The sequence below is a fragment of the Thalassophryne amazonica genome, chromosome 4 (genome assembly GCF_902500255.1).
Source record: "Thalassophryne amazonica chromosome 4, fThaAma1.1, whole genome shotgun sequence".
Lineage (NCBI taxonomy): Eukaryota > Metazoa > Chordata > Actinopteri > Batrachoidiformes > Batrachoididae > Thalassophryne > Thalassophryne amazonica.
The window spans coordinates 135191782-135206098 of NC_047106.1; the positions used below are offsets into that span (position 1 = coordinate 135191782).

The 14317-nt window shown below is 42.3% G+C and overlaps 1 protein-coding gene across 1 annotated transcript in view; it reads left to right on the forward strand.

The window, feature by feature from the left end:
* Positions 1-6201: 6201 nt before the first annotated feature.
* LOC117509047 (glycerophosphodiester phosphodiesterase domain-containing protein 5-like) overlaps positions 6202-14317 on the forward strand; it is a 65733-nt gene continuing 57617 nt past the window's right edge. The window contains exon 1 of the mRNA XM_034168858.1: positions 6202-6380. Within this exon, the coding sequence (XP_034024749.1) occupies positions 6319-6380 (62 nt within the window). The 5' untranslated portion in view covers positions 6202-6318. The remainder of the gene's footprint in view (positions 6381-14317) is intronic.

Below are 14317 nucleotides of genomic sequence, written 5' to 3' on the forward strand. Positions count from 1 at the left end.
TGGCAGGTGCCGGCAACCATGTGGTGTTGTGTGATGTGTTTGCCAAGTTGACTGGAGAGTGCGACACGTGCCTCGAAACACCACAAACACACTGTGTGAGAGCAGCTTATGTGCGGTGCATTGACATTTCTATTTATTCATATATATATATATATATATATATATATATATATATATATATATATATATATATATATATATATATACGAGGTCTCTTAGATAATAAACCGACCCTTTTATTTTTTTTTTAACTATATGGATTTGAATGACATGCGATTACACCAATCATGCTTGAACCCTCGTGCGCATGCGTGAGTTTTTTCACGCGTGTCGGTGACGTCATTTCCCTGTGGGCAGGCCTTGAGTGAGATGTGGTCCCGCCCTCTCGGCTGAATTCCTTTGTTTCACACGCTGCTCGAGACGGCGCACGTTGCTTTATCAAAATTTTTTCTGGACCTGTGAGGAATATCCGAGTGGACACTATTCGAGAAATTAAGATGGTTTTCTGTGAAAAGTTTAACGGCTGATGAGAGATTATGGGGTGTTTCTGTCGGTGTAAGGACTTCCCACGGAGCGGGATGTCCTACAGCGCTTCCAGGCGCTGTCGTCGGCCTGTTTCGAGCTGAAAACATCCTAATTTAAGGCTTAATTCACCCAGGACATCGTGAGAGAACAGAGAAGATTCAGAAGAGGCCGGCATGAGGAATTTATGCAGACATTCCACTGTTTAAGGACATTTTTTTAATGAAAGACGTACGCGCAAATTCGCTGAGTTGTTTCCGTGACGACTCGGCAAATCTGTGTGCGCCGCGACAGGAAAAACACCTCCGTGTTGAAAACCATTTGTAGAATTCAGGCGGCTTTTAATGGCTTTCAACAAGTGAGTAACTGAGAAATTGTTTAACAGCTTGGGCATGTTCCAACTTGCCCGTTAAGATTTCCAACGGAGGTGTTTTTCCTGCCGCGACCCCCCGCGGTCGGGTCCGGCCCGACATGCGACTCTGCCCGCACGTTCTTTCATTACAAAATGTCCTTAAACAGTGGAATGTCTGCATAAATTCCTCATGCCGGCCTCTTCTGAATCTTCTCTGTTCTCTCACGATGTCCTGGGTGAATTAAGCCTTAAATTAGGATGTTTTCAGCTCGAAACAGGCCGACGACAGCGCCTGGAAGCGCTGCAGGACGTCCCGCTCCGTGGGAAGTCCTTACACCGACAGAAACACCCCATAATCTCTCATCAGCCGTTAAACTTTTCACAGAAAACCATCTTAATTTCTCGAATAGTGTCCACTCGGATATTCCTCACAGGTCCAGAAAAATTTTGATAAAGCAACGTGCGCCGTCTCGAGCAGCGTGTGAAACAAAGGAATTCAGCCGAGAGGGCGGGACCACATCTCACTCAAGGCCTGCCCACAGGGAAATGACGTCACCGACACGCGTGAAAAAACTCACGCATGCGCACGAGGGTTCAAGCATGATTGGTGTAATCGCATGTCATTCAAATCCATATAGTTAAAAAAAAATAAAAGGGTCGGTTTATTACCTAAGAGACCTCGTATATATGGATAGATGGGTCATGGCTGGGTCTTCCAGCATGACAATGACCCCAAACACACAGCCAGGGCAACTAAGGAGGGGCTCCGTAAGAAGCATTTCAAGGTGCTGGAGTGGCCTGGCCAGTCTCCAGACCTGAACTCAATAGAAAATCTTTGAAGGGAGCTGAAACTCCAAACCTGAAAGATCTAGAGAAGATCTGTATGGAGGAGTGGACCAAAATCCCTGCTGCAGTGTGTGCAAGCCTGGTGAAAATCTACAGGAAACGTTTGACCTCTGTAATTGCAAACAAAGGCTACTGTACCAAATATTAACATTGATTTTCACAGGTGTTCAAATACTTATTTGCAGCAGTAACATACAAATAAATTATTTAAAAAATCATACATTGTGATTTCCGGATTTTTTTTTTTTTTTTTTTTAGATTATGTCTCTCACAGTGGACATGCACCTAAGATGAAAATTTCAGACCCCTCCATGACTTCTAAGTTCTCTGTTCTCTGACGACTTACTGCGTCAACAGAGCCTGAAATGTGGAAGTTTTCAACTTGAAACGGCGAGAGGCTGCCGCCTCGAAGCGCAGATCGCCGTCAGGCGCCGTGGACCGTCCTTAAAGCGACACTACCAGACCAAAATCTCTCATCAGCCGTTAAAATTTTTACCGAAAACCAGCTGAATTTATTGAATGGTGTCCACTCAGTTGTGCCTTACAGTTTTGAAAATTTTTTTATCAAACAAAGCAACAGTCTCTGAGCCATTCCTAAACAATGAAAAAAATTGACGAGCGGGTGGACGACTCCTCACTCAAAGACTGCCCACAGGCGAATGACGTAACCGACAGGCGTGAAAAAACTCTCGCATGCCCACGAGGGTTCAAGCATGTCTGATGTAATCACACGTGATTCAAATCCATATGGTTTTTGAAAAAAATAATAAGGTCGGATACTTTTCTAATAGACCTCGTATATATATATATATATATATATATATATATATATATATATATATATATATACTGTATCTCATGTTATCTTTAGGCAGGACCTTGTGAGACAGCGAGAGATGTAACTGTTTGGGTTCAGCGACAAATTGAGGATTTCAGCACCGTTCCGCCAACGCAGACAACGCAGACATCAGTCAGCAATGCAGGACCGACGGAGATTGCAAGACGCAAAGTGACTAGTTGCTTGCAAAGCTTCCTTTGTCTATTTGACATCAGCATGCTGAGGACCATCATAGACTGCACAGTACGCAAAGCCTTCAAAACAAACCCTGACTGGAGCACAAGTGTCTATGCGCTGATGGCATTCATCGCTGTTTTATTCTTCAGAGGAGCGATTGGCAGAACCAATGTCATGTGTGACTGCTGGTCAAAATGCTTCGGCATTCCGGAAATCATGTCCACAATGTCCCGAGACCGATCGGAAGTGTTGATGGGCTATTTACGCTTTGATATCAAGGACACCCATTTGGAACGCATGCAGATGGACACATTTGCTGCCATTTCAGACATTTGGGAGCGCTTTGTTCAGAACTGTGTGCTGTCGTACAACCCAGGGCAACACATAGCAGTTGATGAACAGTTATTTCCAACAAAGGTCCAATGTCCTTTTCTGCAATACATTGCATCTAAACCGGACAAGCTTGGAATAAAGTTTTGGATTGCAGCAGACTTGGACACTAAGTACATGTGCAATGCCATTCTTTATTTAGGAAAAGACCCCAGCCATGCCATAGGAGAGCGACTTGCAGACATTGTTGTGACAAGGCTTATGGAACTCTTTTTGGACAGAGGCAGAACTGTCACTATGGACAATTTTTTAACATCGTTGTCTCTGGCAAACAGGCTTCTAAGACGCAACACAACTCTGCAAAAATGTTGTTTTTTCACTGAAGTCCTTTGGTCTATCCTTCAGTTTAGGCCAGGGATGCCCAACCCTGGTCCTCAAGACCTGTTTTCCTACATGTCTCCCTCTTTCAACACAGTCTGAGTGGGGCAAGGGAGCAGGGACCGATCTAATTTGAAACTCAAAAGAACCACTCAATAGGGTGATCACCACAACACTAATTTGAGAGGGGGAGGAGGGCCTTGCAGCAGCGGCAGAAAGTTCCAGGCGTTCTAGTGTTAAACCTAGGGCAGCTGTCCCTCCTAACGATAGGACTGGCGCCTCTCCTGACGACTCTCCTAATGACGTGAATGACTCATTACCATGAACAAAAGACTGAAACTGCTTTTACCTGAGTACCCCATTGTAAACAGGCGACAATGCGTGTCTCAGACCCCCTCCCCAGTTAAGGCTGTGTTTCAACTGTTTCACGTACAATGCTTCCTTCACTCCCCTCTCAAACCATTTCTTTTCTCTAGCTAAGATTTTAACTTCCTTGTCCTCAAAGGTGTGCTTAGTGTCTTTAAGGTGGAAATGAGGTCAGACTGAGGTCCACTGGCGCCCTCTCTGCGGTGCTCGTATAGCCTTTTGTGCAACGGCTGCTTAGTCACACCTGTGTAGTGTTTGTTACAGTTTTCCTGACATCTGATAGAATACACTACATTGCTCTGTTTGTAACTATGGATCCTGTCCTTAGGGTGAACTAATTTCTGTCTCAAGGTGTTAACAAGTTTAAAGTAAACTGGGATTTTGTGCTATCTGAAGATCCTTTTAGTTGAGGAAGCTTCTGCGATTAGAAGCGAAACGTCCTCGCGTCAAGCAACCCAGTCCAGTCGAAGATTCAAGCTTCTCTACTATTAACAGAGTCAATTGATTTGTGATAAGTAGCTGATTCTGAACAAACTCACCTTCAAGATTAACATTTATAGTTAATGAAACATAAACAAACTGTACATATTTGACCATTATTTTTTTTTGACATTTTAGAGGAAGCTGAGCTTCCCTTGCAGTCTTAGAGAAACCACCATATATATATATATATATATAGAGAGAGAGAGAGAGGTCTGTCAATAAAGTATAGGTTCTTTTTATTTTTTTCAAAAACTATGGATTTCATTCATATGTTTTTACGTCAGACATGCTTGAACCCTCGTGCGCATGCGTGAGTTTTTCCACGCCTGTCGGTGACGTCATTCGCCTTTGAGCACTCCTTGTGGGAGGAGTCGTCCAGCCCCTCGTCAGAATTCCTTTGTCTGAGAAGTTGCTGAGAGACTGGCGCTTTGTTTGATCAAAATTTTTTCTAAACCTGTGAGACACATCGAAGTGGACACGGTTCGAAAAATTAAGCTGGTTTTCGGTGAAAATTTTAACGGCTGATGAGAGATTTTGAGGTGATACTGTCGCTTTAAGGGCTTCCCATGGTGCGAGACATCGCGCAGCGCTCTCAGGCGCCGTCGTCAGCCTGTTTCAAGCTGAAAACCTCCACATTTCAGGCTCTATTGATCCAGGACATCATGAGAGAACAGAGAAGTTTCAGAAGAAGTCAGTTTCAGCATTTTATCCGGATATTCCACTGTTAAAGGAGATTTTTTTAATGAAAGACGTGCGGGCGGATTGCAGCGTCGGCTCGCAGCCGCCGCGACGCTCCGCCACAGGAAAAACACCTCCGTTGGAAGCCTTAAGGACAAGTTGGAACATGTCCAGCTGTTAAACAATTTCTCATATACTCACTCCACTGAAAGCCATCAAAAGCCGCCTGGATTTTACAAATGGTTATCAACACGGAGGTGTTTTTCCGTCCACGTCCTTCCCACTGTAGCCAAGTGCTTGCTCACAGGGGTTCGTTTGACCGTTGGGGTTTTACATAATTATTGTATGGCCTTGCCTTACAATATAAGGCGCCTTGGGGCAACTGTTTGTTGTGATTTGGCGCTATATAAAAAAAAAAATTGATTGAATTGATTGAATTAGCTCTTAGTCTCTGATGGCTAAAGCAGTGTTTGTGTTGTCAGTATATAAATGGTACAAACGGTTTTCAAATGTTTCATCTCGTGGTACGTTCATCTGACATATGATCGTCTGTTCAGTCGCTGAAAGAAGCAGTTTACTTGCATTTTGTGCCCTTATAGTGGCATTAATTAGCTCGTTAGCTGTGCTCCTTTACACCATGTGTATCTTATAAATGACTAACACAGCGATTTAATCCATTTTATTTCTTCTTGCACGAAGTGATAAAAGACATGTTCTCTGGTGCAACTTATGTATGTGTGTTTTTTTTTCTCTTAAAGAGTCATTTTTGTACCAATGCAACTTATACTCCAATGCGTCTTATACTCCAGAAAATATGGTGCACCTTAATTTCATGTTAATAATGTTGTATATATCATGTGCATCACCGTTTGCCAGTGCTGTTTTGTGAGAACAGGACCATCTCTGAAACATGTTGAAAGGGTTGGATTGTCCTGGAATAGATGAGTGAAATGAATCATCACAGATAGTCAAGTGAAGCTGGGTATCTCAAAGAGGTCAAGGTTCAGTCATATGTGTTAAATGAAGGAGTTTTACAAAAAGGTCCAACATACAGTACAAGTAGTGTTCCCGTGTATGACTCATAAATCATTGAAGCATACACACATCCAAAATGGTGATTCTATTGAATGTAGGTCAGTGTGTGTTTGTGAATTCAGTTACGTTAAGGAGGCCACAGTGAGGAGACGAGGACTCTGCTGCAGCACAGTGCTGCTGAGTCCAAGCTTTCTATAAATACAGCATAAACTGAGTCAAACTTTGTTTTCTAGGTGAAGAGCTTGTGGTGACCAACAGCAATTGTGCCTTTTCCAACATTCTCTGCCTGTGATGCTGGGCTGTGGATGAACATATGCCTGTGACAAGACTGAAGCTGGGGAAGCTAAAGGTGGTGCGGCGGCAGCTGCTGCAAAGGTATATGCAGAATGATACATAACACCTTTTTTTAACAAAACGTTTTATTCAAATTTAAGGCTTCACATTACCATTTCCCTGGTATCTCCTTCACATTTCAAGCCATTAATCCAGCTTTGATACCGAGTAGTAAAATAAACTAAACTAAATGAAAAACAAGAACATTGGTAGGGTGGTAGTGTAATCTTGGAATACTGGTACCATATGTTCTCTCCTTACAATTTAGAAAAATAATCATGATATTATTGAAGAAGGGACAATATTTTGACATACCATTAAATAAACAAAATAAAAACATTGCTTTAACACAAATGTTAACATGCTATAGCGTCAAGTCTAAATGTATGATCAGTGGGTTCCACCTTTTCTTAAATAAGTCAACTGTTAGGTTTAGTTTAGTGGTTATCTTCTCCATAACATAAACCTTCACTGTTCTCTCTTTCCATTGGTTTACTGTAGGTGGTAAAGGTTTATACCAGGATACAGTGATCATTTTTTTAGCCACCAGTACAAGAACCCTAAATAGGTACAATATTATTTGCTTAGTAAATCATCCGAGAGCACTCCGAGGACAAAGGAAAGAGGGTTCAAATCAATATAAATAGTTACAATTTTTGATATTTCCTTCCTAATTCCCTCCCAAAATGATTTGAGCCAATCCAAGAAAATGTGTGTGTGATCCCAAATTTGGCCACATTGTCTCCAACACAAATTAGTTTTAGTCTTATCAAATTTAGAAATTATAAATGGAGTTTGAAAGTATCTCATGTTCGACTTCCAGTTACGCCATTGGCGAGGTAGGGTGCCAAGCTTCAGAGCTCCTGAAAGCCGAACACAGAACTTCCCCTCAAACTCGAAAACTTTGACGACTTGGAAATAAACAAGTTGCTATGAGTGGGAAGAGGAAACAAAAGGGTCTTGATGGCCGAAATAATCAGTCTAAAAATTCGGAGGGTGAAGCCAACAGTGTTAGCTTCCGAGCTAGAGGAAAACACTGAACATGCTAACATGAACATTAGCATGTGTTTGACGAGCATCACGGAGGAGATATGAAGCCTGAAAACGGAGATGAAGGGGAATTTCAGTGCATTTGGTGAAGCCCTAAGAAGAGACATGAATGAAAAGTTGGAAAGCTTTAAAGAAGAGATGAACCACAGGCTCACTTCACTCTGAGCAGCAGCTACAGGGTGCGAAAGTGAGCGAGATGGAAGCACGGGTGGAGAAGCTGGAAAACTGCTCAGGAAGCAAATGACTTGCTGATTCCTTTAATGAAACAGCAAAAAACCCTACAAGACAAGCTCACAGATTTGGAGTCCAGGTCGCGGAGGAATAACATCCGTATTTACGGAGTTAGTGAAGGAGAAGAGTGCAATTCTGTCATAAAGTTTGTGGAAAACCTGCTTCAGTGCGAGCTAAATTTACCGGAGGGCACAGCACTGCAAATTCAACGTGCACACCGCTCACTGGCACAGAGACCCGCTGTTGGACACCAGCCGAGACCAATCATTGTGACTTTTCTGGAATATCTTACTAAGGAGAGGGTTCTGAGAGAGCTGTGGAAGAAGAAGATACAACAGGGAAATAAAACGCTATCATTTGACCACAACTACGCGACGGAGATTGTCGAAAAAAAAAAAAGAATACAACGCTGCTAAAAGCATTTTAAAGGAGAAAGGGATCAGATTCCAGACACCATTCACCAAGATGAGGATTCACTGGGATACGGGAGTCCGTTCCTATAGCAATGTGAGTGAGGTCTACGCAGAGCTGAAGAGATGCGGTCTCTTGCGAGAGATGCGGGAGACGCAGGATCCCGCTGCGCCGCCCACGGCAGACGCAGCACCAGAGGCGCGACTCGACGCAGCGATGGGATGGCAGCGCGCGGAGGCGACGCGGAGGAACAATGCAGCTGCAGCACAACGAGCTAAGGAAAAGTTATAAAACTTCCAAAGACCCTCGGACCAATGATGGTGAGGTAGAAAAGTAAATAAAATTATGTGAAAATTCAGGTATCTCAAGGGTAAATAGTTACTAACATTAAGACCCAATATATGCACAGACTAGGCTGCTCAGGCTCTGTGTGCTTACTTCCTGGCTAGCTGTAATTCTACAGCTAGCCAGGCCCCTGTAGTCGGTGCGGACCAAGGTAGCTTAGCCGCCGTTAGTTTCCCTCTGGCAGATCCCGAGCAGCCGGGAAAGCAGGCCGAGTGGGTGACTGTGAGGAGGAAGCGTAGCCCTAAACAGAAGCCCCGTGTACACCGCCAACCCGTTCACATTTCTAACCGTTTTTCCCTACTCGACGACACACCCGCCGAGGATCAAACTCTGGTTATTGGCGACTCTGTTTTGAGAAATGTGAAGTTAGCGACACCAGCAACCATAGTCAATTGTCTTCCGGGGGCCAGAGCAGGCGACATTGAAGGAAATTTGAAACTGCTGGCTAAGGCTAAGCGTAAATTTGGTAAGATTGTAATTCACGTCGGCAGTAATGACACCTGGTTACGCCAATCGGAGGTCACTAAAATTAACATTGAATCGGTGTGTAACTTTGCAAAAACAATGTCGGACTCTGTAGTTTTCTCTGGGCCCCTCCCCAATCGGACCGGGAGTGACATGTTTAGCCGCATGTTCTCCTTGAATTGCTGGCTGTCTGAGTGGTGTCCAAAAAATGATGTGGGCTTCATAGATAATTGGCAAAGCTTCTGGGGAAAACCTGGTCTTGTTAGGAGAGACGGCATCCATCCCACTTTGGATGGAGCAACTCTCATTTCTAGAAATCTGGCCAATTTTCTTAAATCCTCCAAACCGTGACTATCCAGGGTTGGGACCAGGAAGCAGAGTTGTAGTCTTACACACCTGTCTGCAGCTTCTCTCCCCCTGCCATCCCCTCATTACCCCATCCCCGTAGAGACGGTGCCTGCTCCCAGACCACCAATAACCAGCAAAAATCTATTTAAGCATAAAAATTCAAAAAGAAAAAATAATATAGCACCTTCAACTGCACCACAGACTAAAACAGTAAAATGTGGTCTATTAAACATTAGGTCTCTCTCTTCTAAGTCCCTGTTAGTAAATGATATAATAATTGATCAACATATTGATTTATTCTGCCTTACAGAAACCTGGTTACAGCAGGATGAATATGTTAGTTTAAATGAGTCAACACCCCCGAGTCACACTAACTGCCAGAATGCTCGTAGCACGGGCCGAGGCGGAGGATTAGCAGCAATCTTCCATTCCAGCTTATTAATTAATCAAAAACCCAGACAGAGCTTTAATTCATTTGAAAGCTTGACTCTTAGTCTTGTCCATCCAAATTGGAAGTCCCAAAAACCAGTTTTATTTGTTATTATCTATCGTCCACCTGGTCGTTACTGTGAGTTTCTCTGTGAATTTTCAGAACTTTTGTCAGTTGGCTTTGCTCAAAATGTAAATGAGTCCACCCACCACTTTAATCATATCTTAGATCTTGTTCTGACTTATGGTATGGAAATTGAAGACTTAACAGTATTCCCTGAAAACTCCCTTCTGTCTGATCATTTCTTAATAACATTTACATTACTCTGATGGACTACCCAGCAGTGGGGAATAAGTTTCATTACACTAGAAGTCTTTCAGAAAGCGCTGTAACTAGGTTTAAGGATATGATTCCTTCTTTATGTTCTCTAATGCCATATACCAACACAGTGCAGAGTAGCTACCTAAACTCCTAAGTTGGAGAGGAAATGGCATCTCACTAATTTAGAAGATCTTCACTTAGCCTGGAAAAGAGTCTGTTGCTCTATAAAAAAGCCCTCCGTAAAGCTAGGACATCTTACTACTCATCACTAATTGAAGCATGACTTCATGACTTTCTTTGCTAATAAAATTTTAACTATTAGAGAAAAAATTACTCATAACCATCCCAAAGACGTATCGTTATCTTTGGCTGCTTTCAGTGATGCCGGTATTTGCTTAGACTCTTTCTCTCCGATTGTTCTGTCTGAGTTATTTTCATTAGTTACTTCCTCCAAACCATCAACATGTCTATTAGACCCCATTCCTACCAGGCTGCTCAAGGAAGCCCTACCATTATTTAATGCTTCGATCTTAAATATGATCAGTCTATCTTTATTAGTTGGCTATGTACCACAGGCTTTTAAGGTGGCAGTAATTAAACCATTACTTAAAAAGCCATCACTTGACCCAGCTATCTTAGCTAATTATAGGCCAATCTCCAACCTTCCTTTTCTCTCAAAAATTCTTGAAAGGGTAGTTGTAAAACAGCTAACTGTTCATCTGCAGAGGAATGGTCTATTTGAAGAGTTTCAGTCAGGTTTTAGAATTCATCATAGTACAGAAACAGCATTAGTGAAGGTTACAAATGATCTTCTTATGGCCTCAGACAGTGGACTCATCTCTGTGCTTGTTCTGTTAGACCTCAGTGCTGCTTTTGATACTGTTGACCATAAATTTTTATTACAGAGATTAGAGCATACCATAGGTGGTTTGAATCATATTTGTCTAATAGATTACAATTTGTTCATGTAAATGGGGAATCTTCTTCACAGACTAAGGTTAATTATGGAGTTCCACAAGGTTCTGTGCTAGGACCAATTTTATTCACTTTATACATGCTTCCCTTAGGCAGTATTATTAGACAGCATTGCTTAAATTTTCATTGTTACGCAGATGATACCCAGCTTTATCTATCCATGAAGCCAGAGGACACACACCAATTAGCTAAACTGCAGGATTGTCTTACAGACATAAAGACATGGATGACCTCTAATTTTCTGCTTTTAAACTCAGATAAAACTGAAGCTTTGTACTTGGCCCCACAAATCTTAGAAACATGGTGTCTAACCAGATCCTTACTCTGGATGGCATTACCCTGACCTCTAGTAATACTGTGAGAAATCTTGGAGTCATTTTTGATCAGGATATGTCATTCAATGCGCATATTAAACAAATATGTAGGACTGCTTTTTTGCATTTATGCAATATCTCTAAAATTAGAAAGGTCTTGTCTCAGAGTGATGCTGAAAAACTAATTCATGCATTTATTTCCTCTAGGCTGGACTATTGTAATTCATTATTATCAGGTTGTCCTAAAAGTTCCCTGAAAAGCCTTCAGTTAATTCAAAGTGCTGCAGCTAGAGTACTAACGGGGACTAGAAGGAGAGAGCATATCTCACCCATATTGGCCTCTCTTCATTGGCTTCCTGTTAATTCTAGAATAGAATTTAAAATTCTTCTTCTTACTTATAAGGTTTTGAATAATCAGGTCCCATCTTATCTTAGGGACCTCATAGTACCATATCACCCCAATAGAGCGCTTCGCTCTCAGACTGCAGGCTTACTTGTAGTTCCTAGGGTTTGTAAGAGTAGAATGGGAGGCAGAGCCTTCAGCTTTCAGGCTCCTCTCCTGTGGAACCAGCTCCCAATTCAGATCAGGGAGACAGACACCCTCTCTACTTTTAAGATTAGGCTTAAAACTTTCCTTTTTGCTAAAGCTTATAGTTAGGGCTGGATCAGGTGACCCTGAACCATCCCTTAGTTATGCTGCTATAGACTTAGACTGCTGGGGGATTCCCATGATGCACTGAGTGTTTCTTTCTCTCTTTGCTCTGTATGCACCACTCTGCATTTAATCATTAGTGATTGATCTCTACTCCCCTCCACAGCATGTCTTTTTCCTGGTTCTCTCCCTCAGCCCCAACCAGTCCCAGCAGAAGACTGCCCCTCCCTGAGCCTGGTTCTGCTGGAGGTTTCTTCCTGTTAAAAGGGAGTTTTTCCTTCCCACTGTCGCCAAGTGCTTGCTCACAGGGGGTCGTTTTGACCGTTGGGGTTTTTACGTAATTATTGTATGGCCTTGCCTTACAATATAAAGCGCCTTGGGGCAACTGTTTGTTGTGATTTGGCGCTATATAAATAAAATTGATTGATTGATTGATTGATTACTTAGTTTTAAGTTTATACATTGGACACATTTACGATGACTCCCATGTTTGACATGGAAGTCAGTACCAAATTAGGGCCCTCTTTTGACAAGAGGTTTCTCCCTTGGTCCTCCAACAGGATCAAATGGCTGGAAGGACAGGAGATCCTTCCACCTTTTGGAGTCCAGTTGTATTTCTTGTTCGTGAGAGAACAGAGAAGTTTCAGAAGAAGTCGGTTTCAGCATTTTATCCGGATATTCCACTGTTAAAGGAGATTTTTTTAATGAAAGACGTGCGGACGGGTCCGCGCGTCGGGACGCAGCCGACGCGGCGCGGCGGCACAGGAAAAACACCTCCGTGTTGATAACCATTTGTAAAATCCAGGTGGCTTTTGATGGCTTTCAGTGGAGTGAGTATATGAGAAATTGTTTAACAGCAGGACATGTTCCAACTTGTCCTTAAGGCTTCCAATGGAGGTGTTTTTCCTGTGGCGGAGCGTCGCGGCGGCTGCGAGCCGACGCGCGGACCCGTCCGCACGTCTTTCATTAAAAAAATCTCCTTTAACAGTGGAATATCCGGATAAAATGCTGAAACCGACTTCTTCTGAAACTTCTCTGTTCTCTCACGACGTCCTGGATCAATAGAGCCTGAAATGTGGAGGTTTTCAGCTTGAACAGGCTGATGACGCTGCCTGAGAGCGCTGAGCGACGTCTCGCACCGTGGGAAGTCCTTAAAGCGACAGAATCACCTCAAAATCTCTCATCAGCCGTTAAAATTTTCACTGAAAACCAGCTTAATTTTTCGAACCGTGTCCACTTCGATGTGTCTCACAGGTTTAGAAACAATTTTGATCAAACAAAGCGCCAGTGTCTCAGCAACTTCTCAGACAAAGGAATTCCGACGAGGGGCTGGACGACTCCTCCCACAAGGAGTGCTCACAGGCGAATGACGTCACCGACAGGCGTGGAAAAACTCACGCATGCGCACGAGGGTTCAAGCATGTCTGACGTAAAAACATATGAATGAAATCCATATAGTTTTTGAAAAAAATAAAAAGGACCGTTACTTTATTGACAGCCCTCATATATCTTCAAATTCATTTAAATGGGAGCATAAAAAACGCACTGTGGAAATTAAATATAGGTATGCTAAACAATCAAAAGGTAAAAGAGGAGGTTAAAAAAGAAATCAAAAGTTGTATTGAAGAGAATGAAAACAGCCCCATGGATGCTACCATAATGTGGGACACAGTTAAAGCAGTTATGAGGGGCAGATTAATATCAAGAGCTTCATACCTAAAAAGGATCAAATGGCAAAACTATGATAAATTAGTTAAAGAATTAAGATTACTAGAACAGCAACATAAAGTTAAAGGGGATGGAGCAATTTTACAGCAAATGACAATAACAAGACAAAAGATAGACGACATTCTTAGTGATGACAGAGAGAAAAAAATTAAGGTTTACAAAACAAACCTATTATGAATCAGGCTCCAGAGCAACTAAATATCTGGCGAGACGGCTGAGGATACAACAAGCCTCTAGCACAATACATAAAATTAGAGACCCGTACAATAAACAATTAGTCTATGAACATGAAGAAATAGAAAAAAAATGTTCAAACATTTTTATGAAAATTTATATTCACAACCCCCAGTAAGAGAAAAGTGGATGATGAAACAGTTCCTGGATAACTTTGACCTACCATTGATAGGTGAAGCACAAAACAAAATTTTGACCTCGGACATCACTAAAAAAGAACTAGATGAAGCAATCATTAGGTTAAAGCCAATACCCCAGTGAGTGGTATAAACTATACAGAGAAGAGTTAAGTCCTCTGCTCCTAAAATTATTTAATTCAATACTTACAGAGGGAAAACTGCCCCCATCATGGAGGGAGGCCATAATTTCAATTATTCCAAAGGAGGGGAGAAATAGAGAGCATTGTGACTCATACAAACCTATTTCCATTCTAAATGTGGACTATAAAATATTAGCTCAATTATTTCAAAAAGAC